Source organism: Protopterus annectens, chromosome 3.part0 (genome assembly GCF_019279795.1).
Source record: "Protopterus annectens isolate FY-2018-M chromosome 3.part0, PAN1.0, whole genome shotgun sequence".
NCBI lineage: Eukaryota > Metazoa > Chordata > Ceratodontiformes > Protopteridae > Protopterus > Protopterus annectens.
The window spans coordinates 119,213,740-119,225,796 of NC_056731.1; the positions used below are offsets into that span (position 1 = coordinate 119,213,740).

The following is a 12,057-nucleotide window of genomic DNA, read 5'->3' on the forward strand; positions in this document are numbered from 1 at the left end:
GCAGTAGAAGTGGTGGCTGTTTAAAAAAAAGCATACCTTTTTCAGGAGTTTGGTAAGACCAGGAGAATTACTTTTATATAGCCTCTGGAGAGGTTTTTGCAAATCATCTGGTGACTCAGGAAGAAGATTCAGACTGTTGTTAATAATAGCAGAGACGCACTGACCTTCCCTGTGGATATGCTCACCTTTGTTGTGCCTCTAACCACATTCTGGGGAACTGTTAAAATCAGTGCATGTGCCCTCTTTTGAGGAAACAGTTCTAGAAGCAGATGGCATATTCAGAGGTGATTAATGAGTTCAGCTGTGTCAAAGCGGTGAAGTAAATGAGATCTGACTGGACATGTTAAAGATGCTGGATGTTGTTACTGCATCATGTTTGACATGTTTTTTTCATGTGGTGCTGGAGGGTGAGGCAGTACCTTTAGACTGACTGGCTGAGATTGAGATCTCCATTTTCAAAAATGGGTATAGGAGGCCGTGTTTCAATTCTAGAGAGAACATATTCCTCAGTCTTTACAGTTAAGCACACGCCTGAATTCTGAAAAGGATTTATCATCTCAAAGGTGAGCCTCAGATTCAAGAGGAACAAAGCAAATTCAGTCATGTCTATGAAACAATGACTCAAATCATTGTTCTTGCACAAGTGTGGGAGGGGCTACTGGAGTTTGCCAATACTGTCTACATGTGTTTTGTGGACTTAAGTATATAGTTACACTCTACAGGAATTTTTTGGGAATATGATACAATGATATGGAGTCCCAGAGCTGCTGAACAACTTGATCTCTGTGTTAAATTCAACATAAGAATGCTGATTTACAAACTTTTACAATATTACCTCTAGTATTTCATCTTTCTTTAATGCTGTTTTCTGTCTTCCAGTGTGTTTAACTTCAGTATTCACTTTTAAATAAAAAATGGTTTTGAAAATTTGAAGTATCAACATTAATTGGGTTAATGTACACCCATTTACTGTCACAATTCAGTTTTATTTCAGCTTTTTAATCATGACTTTTTAGCCTTCAACAAAATATATGTTGTAGTTCAGCTTTCAAACAACAGTTCATACACATTAACAACATACCTGTTTCACTTCAGCTCGTAGCAAGTTTACAAAGTCTTTCAGAATATACTTGCTCTTATATCAGCTCCCAAACAGCAGTTAGTAACTGTAAGTTGAATATTTAATTCAGTTCAGCCTTTGGCTTTTAACTGACCTTTACAGAGTCTCTACTCCAGTTCATCATTTAAATGGCCATTTAAATCTTTAGAAGAAAAGTTGTTCTTCATTATATATTGGTTCATATGTAAATGCTAGGCTATCAGTTTGCAGACTGTTGCAAGTCTAGTATAAGCCTAGTTAATTGCCAATGGTCAGAATCAAGCCCTGTACCTTGTATTTGTGAGGTTGACACCTTAATCTTTATGTCAGCCCTCCCCCTAACAAATCTATAACATCTACATACTGCTTCTGACACTTGTAGTTTGTAATCATTGACCTCTAACACCTCCCTTCCCATTGCCACTTAGGAATATCAAGTAAAAATTTTAATCACTGCCTTGTCAATATAGGGTGCATTATGCAGCATTTGCCTACACAGATGAAATTCAAATAAAATTACACATTTATTGAAATAATTTTGACTTAAAGAAGTTTCAGTTGTTTGTTCAAGTATTGGGAACATTTTACTTTGTAATGTGTTTCATCTGTTTATCTTGAAAACTGATATACTTTTTTATTATTCATTTTATAGGGGCATCATTGGTCTCTATTGAAGATGGCCTTGAACAAACATTTCTCTGGCAAAACACAGAATTATTATCTGATAAAGTTTCCTCATTCTGGATAGGACTGTACCAAAATGTAGATGGTATGTATAATATACTCTTCAGCAAATACATTCTTTATCTGTATAAATCTCACAATCTGATCTTACAGATTTTCTTTCATATTTATTTGTCAAAATTCTATGGGTAGTATTGTTTCTGCCTTATTCCATATATTTCAGATTAACTGTGATGAATGTATAAAGCAATTTTTTTTCCTTAACCATTGAGAACACACATAGATGATTTGAACTTATGTCGTGCTAAACTTCAGAATGTTATACTTAATGTGATATGCTCTATGCATTACTCCACGAAAATATAGTTTTAGAATTTTATTTCCATGAGAGCAGGAGGCACAGTCCTCAGTGATTTGAATCCCACTGATTGAAGGTCCCTGTGAGTGACAGCTGCTTATTATCAAGTGCTTCAATCTCTGAGCAGCACTTATGTATATGGTTGCATTTTACTTGTGATTGTGTAAGTATGGAGTGTGGGGAACAATTACTATTAGTACTGAGTGTGGTGTTGGGGAGCAACAGGCCACCATATGGGAGAGCAGTAGAAATGTTTATATTATTTTTTGTTGTATTATGTTTTGGGCAGTATGTATGGATGTTTAAAAATGGGGGGGGGGGTAGTGCATGCAGCTTTTTGTGGTTATATGATTACTGAGGCACTTAGTGTATTCTGTCATTCAGGGAAAGAAGGCATTTTGTATTAAATTGTTTTCAAGAAGGTGCCCTGAATCCATTTTATTTCATGTTTAAATATAATATTTGTTATATGTCCACATGTAACAATTCTAACTCTGTTGTGGAAGTATGCTTTAAATTGTTGTGTCTTATTGTTGTATACTGTTAAATAGAATGCCGTGGGTCACTGCCCGTTCTTAACAGCGTGTTTTTGATTATGCAGCAGTACCTTGTAAATAGTATGATGGATCCACTTAATCTTCCTCAAACAGTAATGAGTTACACTCAATGGGCCTGTGACTGGCTACATTACTTAAGTATACAGAAGGAGTCCAACAACTTTAAATATAAACAAATCATTCATTTAAAACCTCAATTGATGTTGTTTGAAATGTTGCTGCAACCCGTGGATAACTTTTTGCAGGGTAGATGCACCCCTAACCTTACCCCTCATGTTACTTAATGTAACCAAATCCAGGATCATGCCAGCAATTTAGAAAAGAGTTGTCCCATATAGTTGGGACTATCAAAAAGATGAATTTGTGACAAAATGAAATCTTCCCCTTAGTCATATGATGCTTGATTATTCTGCAACTTCATTGAATATGCAGCTTTTGCTTGCCTTGTATTGGTATGAATTTATTTTATGTAGATTTCTAAATAAAATTCCAAGGGTAGTGGATAAATACTAAAATATTATTGCCAAATTGTATGATGTCATTCTGGAGTGACAGATATATGTTATTGTGGGAAGAGGAGTGGATCATAACTTGAATACAGGACAGAAATAAGTCAGAATCCATTTTTTTGTTATATAGCATTGTCAGTTTTGCAGTAGGTTGCACACTCACATTTAGTGCTGAAATACGAGAAGGCTGCAGGTTCTACTCCAACTGCAGGTGAAAGGATTACCAATGATGTAGTGCAGCACTGGGGGCTGCTGCATTCCTGAGTCTGCTGCCTTCAGATGATTCACTAAACCAAGGGGACATCTGTTTGAGTTGATGGTTGCTCAAGTGGATATAAAAGATCCAACAGCACCTCCTAAAATAGTAGGGATTGTGAGGGTGGCCTAATGGTTAAGGCGTTTGCCTTAAAAACACAAGGTGCAGGGTTTGAGTCTCACAAGGGATAATTGGCTAAGCTTAAAATGGCTCGCAAGGGCAGTTAGTTTAGTACTAATCTATATAACCTATTTACATAATGGTTATACAATATCTACAGCCTTTATAATTTACAATGTATACATCTATTTTATTACGTCACTTCTTTTTTATTTTTACTCAAGCATAATTTTGCTTCACTGAAACCATTTAACTAATCATGTCCTCCATCCCTTTTCCACAACTAAAACATTATTTAAAAAATGTCTGAAAGACTAAATTTTGAATTAAACATATTATTTTAATCTTTCATTTCATATTTCCAATATTACCCAGAACATTCTCTTATCAATCTTAATCCATAAAAAATCATGTACATATGTAGATTTTCCCTTCTTTTTGTATTCATAATTATATTTTCCTTACATAACAATCCCATACTTTCTTTATTTTTTTCACATTTCACAAAACCATTTTCTTCAGGTTCTAATTGTTCACAGGAAATACATTGCCTATCAGTCATCCTTCTATGCAGCATCTGAATGAAAAATCTTGAAATATTTCAATGTTCTTGCATCTTTCCTTTCATTTTTTACACCTTCAATAACTTCCATATCTAATCCTTCCAAAAGATCCCCACAATACCATTCCCTCCTATCCTTTCCTTAATAATCACTATCTAATTTCTGCAACAACAGCATTTTATTTTGATATTCATTAATCTCATTATTTACATACTTTACCACTTTTCCCAACTTTACGTTATACCAAAACATATTATTTTTAATATTGAAAATTCTGGTAACTGAATTATCTTTCTCTTCTTTCCTACATTTAAAAACCCAGTATAAATGCAATACTACCAAAAATAATATGGTGTGCATTAATATTAACACACGCCTTTTTCTTCCAAATTCAAAGCTCCTCTTTTTACCTTATTCAATGTAGGACCCCATATTAAACAAAACTGTAACTGTACTATCACCTTCTCATTTTCACTTGGGGCCATGTACACACTTGCCCCATAGCCTTATCTCTTAAAATAATAAAATTGACCAAATATAGCTTTTTTTCCTAATATGATAATCTAAATGTCTTCCAAAAACGATTTATAACCCCAGCATTTTCTACGATAACCTCTCATTGTTTCCTAACCTCTTCCACCATACCAAATACTATTCCAGAATAGTATAATAGGCCAGTTTGTTACGATGATGCCTAGCGGGAATGCCTCTTATAAGCAATTGGGAGTTGCAGCTGTTTCAGGTAATTCTTTGCTGAGTACTGTTATGGGGACCCTTTGCTGAATGTGAACAATGATAGAAGCGCAGTTTTGCTAGGAAATTCTAACTGTGCTCATGTTACTTTGAATGAATTTGATATTACAATTAAGGGAATATCTACTAAGTACCAGCAGGTAAAAAATTATCTACCTAATGAATTATTGAGTTTTTCAGTAAGTTATGGCTGTAATAGGGCTATACCTTTTGCTCAAAATGGTCATATTCATAGAAATAATTGTTTAGAAAGCTTCCCTTCTAGATTAGATGGGAACAGGTTTGATCAATTTTATGGGGAAATAGAGAATGCTGATAATTTAAGGGATTGTGATATACCAGCTAAGAATATGGATGTCTCAGGAACCCCCTAGAATATAAGGGACACTGTGGATGGACATGGGGTGACTTTATTTGGTAATGGTCTTATAGGATTTGTAGATCAACCTATTAGTCAACAAAATGACCAGATTGCATTGACCTTTGACAAAAGGGCTGCTATACAAACATCTAATTGTCCATTAGCTATGGTTCGATCTAATAATGAACCTAGCCACTTAATTGAGGATACAGAACCAGTGGGAGAATTTCTGAATATGGGGCAATCTGCTAGTAATGATGTAGCAACGGCTATTGATGGGAATGTTTTTGTTTCACCTGATGCATCTCCTGTACATTTCAATGCAGGGGTTAGTAGTCAAGCTGATGCTATACCAACTAGCCGAATTGCAGTAACATCAGATAAAGCAATCTCTGAGAAAAATTCTTCGACTCGCTCTTTGGTTGTTAACCTCTCTAGCTATGAGTTAACTGAGGCAGAGATGACTTTGCTATCACATGGGACTAAGTTTGTCCCAGCAGGAACTGACGATTTGGTGAATGCAATCACAGATTTGAACTTTCTCTCAAGGAATTTAAATTTAAAAAATATTTTTAAGGATAGTAATAGTTCTGTAAGCAGACATTTGAAAAGAAGTAGCACTTTCATCCCCATTAGCGATCCTCTTATTAGTGTCTTTAATCTCCTTCGTTTGGCTTTTCCCAGTTAGGGAATTTATAATCTGTCTCCAACAGTATAAATATATATACCAAGTCACAAATTTTACACATAACCTGAATGTTGGGTTGTAGTATGTACTTTGGTTTCACAATTTTCTAACAATTTAGTTATTATGGTAGGAACTAGACCTAATAAATATATGTATGGGGAAGAGGATGTAAGAAATTGATATTAATTTTGCTTGTGTATGAATTTTTTCATTAAATGCAATATGTGAGCATTTTTTTAACATGTTTCTTAAGGAAAAGCAACTTTAATCTTGGTTTTTAAATGGATTTAGTAATTTTATGGATAGTTAATATATCACTATCAGACATGTGAGCAATTGTAACAATGGGAATAGTTTGCCATGTCTTGAATAGAATATTTAAAGTGCTTAAACTTGTTATATAAGAATGTGTTCTTTAAATCTTAATAGGTTAATTGATTAAAAAAGGCGGGTTTTATTGGGGGTGTATGTGTATATAAAGTGATGCATTTTAAACTTTCAATGTTCTGATGAAGGCAGTTGTTTTTACTGCAGAAAGCGCTCAACTTTTATTTTGGATATATTAAATTATTGCTTCAAGCTTCCAGCATTGTCTCCGGTTTCCTGGTGTGTTTTTGCCTTGCTTGGCTTCTTTGCAGTTACTTGTTGGACACTGGGATATTCTTTTTCATTATTGTCGTACATATGGAGTCAATGCAGGAGATTTTGAACTTGTCTACCGCCGTGACACGGGAGGAGATAGACAAAATACACTCAGAAATGGCTATTATACGAGGCGAAATTACCCGGCTCGTAGAACTGCTTACACTGCCTTGCACGGTTCAATCTAGAAGTGGGCAACCGAACCTTATTGCTCCTACAACTTTCCGATCCTCTATTGGCCAGGATAGCGATGACGACATCCCTGCTGGACAAGGTAGATGTTCATCTCCATTGTCGTCTAAAACCACGCCGAGGAAGGAAGGTACGAGTTTACCGGGTTGCACAAGAGGTTCTATTAACGCTATGACTGCAACGGTCAACAACGAAGAGGATGTATTCTTAATTTTGGGCGCCAAGCCTAAACGCCACCACCCGTTGCGGACTTATGCGGGCGAAGAGAAGAACCGAATGGTTCCTAATACATACAATAAAGGTACTGTGTTAAATAATAGCCTTCGGAAAGATGCTGGCAAGAAGCATACTTATAATTTGGACAATTTTGTTAAAATGCCTTTAGATTTTAAGGATTTTGTTAGGTCTGGTTCTGGTCTTCAGAAGGAAAAAGGTGATGGGGGTTATACCTCCTTAAAAAAGCTTATTTTTTCTTTTGGAAATAACCTTACAAAGGTAAAAAATATTCAAGTTGAAAATATGTACCTCAGGAAATGTTTGGACAGCAATGTTATACCGATGGGTTTACGGTTTTTTAAGGAACCCATGGGGGTTGAAATGAACACTAACAACATTAGAAAATGTAACGACATGTTTAATGAGTTTGGTACTAAATTCATTTTATTTATTATTGAATGTAATGACTCTAAAATAAGTTCGTTACTTAGTGAAATTGAGAATATGGATAGAAGTATACAGAACGATTTGCTGTTTGAACAGTGGGAAAGGTTATACTATAAACAGTTTGAGTACGCTGAGAGTATATATAAGAAAACGTACGAAAGAAAGTGTAGAAAGTTACAAAGGGATATTATACAATATGAAAAGGGAACAGCATACAGGTGGAATAGTTATGATAAAAAACATGTTATAACCAAGTATGACAGAAAACATTCTAATCCTGCTAATGAAAATGTTACTCATTATAATGATGAATGTTTTTTAGAGGAAGGGAGAGAGGAATGGACAATGGTAGAACGGAAGGGAAAAGGGCGAAATGCCTGGAAAAATCACAGATACAACCAATAGTTGAACTTTTTGGGGTTAGTGGAAGTTCTAATTCAACCAATATTGACATTTTGCCTAATAGTGATATGAACAGGAACAGCTTATTGGAAGTTGCTAACAATGGCAACTTATATGAAAGTGGTGATTTTAAGATATTTAATTATACTTCACATCCAAATTCAGCGGAATATTACGAAATATTCTCTATGGGTATGAAGTTTATACCTGACTATAGTTTAGATATCACTGATACTTTGGTTGAATTTAAACTCTTTTTGAGAAAACTAAATTTGGGTATTTTCTTCAAGAATCGAAATAGTACTGCTATTCTACAAACGGGTGAATTAAAGAAGAAAAGTACATTCACCCCACCAATGTGCATGACTTTAACATCTTTTGAAAATGTGGTTAATTCTCAAGTATATGCCTTACACAACAGATATAAATATTCAAGCGGGGATAAAAAGAGTAGAAATAAGATTTTTGACATAGTCAAATGTCTATGTGAGAAAAATATTAGAATTATGTCCGCTGATAAGGGTGGAGGTATTGTGTTTTATGATAATGACAAATACATAAACAAAATTTTTGAATTGTTGAATAATTCAACACAATACACTCCATCCTCGTTGAATGAGGTGAATATTGCTCATGCACGTATAGATTCATATTTGGAGGAATTTATAATAGAGAACAGAATAAGTGAGGAAATGTATAGATTTTTGAAGGTTGAATACCCTATATTAGCAACTATTAATGGTATCCCTAAAGTGCATAAAAATGTTAATGACCCCCCATTTCGTCCAATAATTTCTGGTAGTGCCAGCAAAGCTTTCCCTTTTGGTCAGGTGATCCATCATAAGTTGAAACACATGTATAAAACAGTGAATCATATTATGAAGGATTCATGGGAATTTTTGGGTATTTTTAAGCCTGAATTATGGACAAACAACCTTATATATGTCACCATTGACATTCAGGATCTCTTCTCTAGCATACCTAAGGAGGATGGACTAGTTAGGTTTTACAACAGTATACATAGAGAGAGTGGCCTGAGACAGGAAGATATTTCTTTATTGATGGAATTTATGGACATTGTCCTGGATCACAATTACATCTTTTTTGAGGGAGAACATTATAAACAGAAAACTGGGGTTGCTATGGGTACTTCTTGCGCACCTATCTATGCCAATCTGGTATTATTGGATTGGGAAACAGAATACATTTTTAAATCTGAGTGGATGTCCAAAATTAAGAAGTACGTGAGATACCTGGATGATATTTTTATATTGTGGGAGGGGGGTGAACCAGATTTAAAATGTTTTATGGGTTATATTAATAACACTACTGATTATCTCAAGTTTACCCACCAGTATGATTCCACTGGTATCAGTTATTTGGATGTCTTTATTTACAGTGATGGGGAAGCATTTCAGTCTCGTATCCATAGGAAGGATACCTTTAGTAATGGATACCTACATTTTAGTAGTGCACACTCATATAACACCAAAAGGGGTATTATTAAGGGGCAGTGTATCCGTGCTGCCCGTATGACAACTGATGAGAGGTACTTATTAAAGGAAATGACATTTATTGGGCAATTATTTGCAGATAAAGGGTACCCCCTAAAAATGATTCAGGATATTACAGGATATGTCATTAAGGAATGGGGACATAAATATAAACCTTTACTTGGAGTAGGTATTGTTAACAACCAAAATAACAGTAACAATTTTGGTGGAAGGGAAGGTGCAAATAATGAATACTCTAAGGCTTGCATTATTAAGTATGGTAGACATACTAGGGAGGTCAAGAATATTATTTCAAATAACTGGAACATTTTGACTAGTGACTTGTCAATTAAGGACAAAGTAACTATGGAACCGCATTTTGTTTATAAAACAGGAAATAATTTAAAAAGGATTATAGAAATTAAGTCTAATTATGAGCGGTCCAGCAAAATAAAAAGAACGGGTACCAAAAAATGTGGCCAGTGTAATTTTTGTAAATATATTTTGGATACACCTAATGTAATACTGGTGAATAATTTAAAAAGCAAGATATGGTTTTGCAATGGAAATTGTTTGAGTAAACACATAGTTTATCTGGGTATTTGCCAGACATGCAAAAGTTACTATGTGGGCAAAACCGATCGCTGTTTAAAAAATAGGATATATGACCATACCTATTGCATGAGGAAACTGGATATGAACAATGCTTTATCTAGACATTTAATTAATAATCCTCAGTGCAAGATGTTCAAATTTGCCATTCTTGACATTATTATTCCTAACCCACGTGGGGGTAATATTAAGGCTGTGGTAGGAGAAAGGGAGATCAGATGGCAGATTATGCTAGATGCAGCCACTCCACCTGGCCTTAATGAGGTAATTCCAACAAAACCATTAGTTAGGGCTTAGAATTTATAATCTGTCTCCAACAGTATAAATATATATACCAAGTCACAAATTTTGCACATAACCTGAATGTTGGGTTGTAGTATGTACTTTGGTTTCACAATTTTCTAACAATTTAGTTATTATGGTAGGAACTAGACCTAATAAATATATGTATGGGGAAGAGGATGTAAGAAATTGATATTAATTTTGCTTGTGTATGAATTTTTTCATTAAATGCAATATGTGAGCATTTTTTTAACATGTCTCTTAAGGAAAAGCAACTTTAATCTTGGTTTTTAAATGGATTTAGTAATGTTATGGATAGTTAATATATCACTATCAGACATGTGAGCAATTGTAACAATGGGAATAGTTTGCCATGTCTTGAATAGAATATTTAAAGTGCTTAAACTTGTTATATAAGAATGTGTTCTTTAAATCTTAATAGGTTAATTGATTAAAAAAGGCGGGTTTTATTGGGGGTGTATGTGTATATAAAGTGATGCATTTTAAACTTTCAATGTTCTGATGAAGGCAGTTGTTTTTACTGCAGAAAGCGCTCAACTTTTATTTTGGATATATTAAATTATTGCTTCAAGCTTCCAGCATTGTCTCCGGTTTCCTGGTGTGTTTTTGCCTTGCTTGGCTTCTTTGCAGTTTCTTTGCTGAGTACTGTTATGGGGACCCTTTGCTGAATGTGAACAATGATAGAAGCGCAGTTTTGCTAGGAAATTCTAACTGTGCTCATGTTACTTTGAATGAATTTGATATTACAATTAAGGGAATATCTACTAAGTACCAGCAGGTAAAAAATTATCTACCTAATGAATTATTGAGTTTTTCAGTAAGTTATGGCTGTAATAGGGCTATACCTTTTGCTCAAAATGGTCATATTCATAGAAATAATTGTTTAGAAAGCTTCCCTTCTAGATTAGATGGGAACAGGTTTGATCAATTTTATGGGGAAATAGAGAATGCTGATAATTTAAGGGATTGTGATATACCAGCTAAGAATATGGATGTCTCAGGAACCCCCTAGAATATAAGGGACACTGTGGATGGACATGGGGTGACTTTATTTGGTAATGGTCTTATAGGATTTGTAGATCAACCTATTAGTCAACAAAATGACCAGATTGTATTGACCTTTGACAAAAGGGCTGCTATACAAACATCTAATTGTCCATTAGCTATGGTTCGATCTAATAATGAACCTAGCCACTTAATTGAGGATACAGAACCAGTGGGAGAATTTCTGAATATGGGGCAATCTGCTAGTAATGATGTAGCAACGGCTATTGATGGGAATGTTTTTGTTTCACCTGATGCATCTCCTGTACATTTCAATGCAGGGGTTAGTAGTCAAGCTGATGCTATACCAACTAGCCAAATTGCAGTAACATCAGATAAAGCAATCTCTGAGAAAAATTCTTCGACTCGCTCTTTGGTTGTTAACCTCTCTAGCTATGAGTTAACTGAGGCAGAGATGACTTTGCTATCACATGGGACTAAGTTTGTCCCAGCAGGAACTGACGATTTGGTGAATGCAATCACAGATTTGAACTTTCTCTCAAGGAATTTAAATTTAAAAAATATTTTTAAGGATAGTAATAGTTCTGTAAGCAGACATTTGAAAAGAAGTAGCACTTTCATCCCCATTAGCGATCCTCTTATTAGTGTCTTTAATCTCCTTTGTTTGGCTTTTCCCAGTTAGGGGTCACCACAGCAGATCATCTGTCAGCTCATGATTGGCACTGGAATTTAACAGTGTTGAGTTGCCAGCCCAGCTCCCAACCTTCCACAGAAGGCACACACACACACACACACAC

At 34.9% G+C, this 12,057-nt stretch overlaps 1 protein-coding gene across 1 annotated transcript in view; it reads left to right on the forward strand.

Moving 5' to 3' along the window:
- The window catches only part of LOC122796777 (macrophage mannose receptor 1-like), a 1,798,323-nt gene that overhangs the window by 1,594,619 nt on the left and 191,647 nt on the right, over nucleotides 1-12,057 (forward strand). The window contains exon 29 of the mRNA XM_044065505.1: nucleotides 1,752-1,868. Coding sequence (XP_043921440.1) covers nucleotides 1,752-1,868 — 117 coding nt within the window. The remainder of the gene's footprint in view (nucleotides 1-1,751; nucleotides 1,869-12,057) is intronic.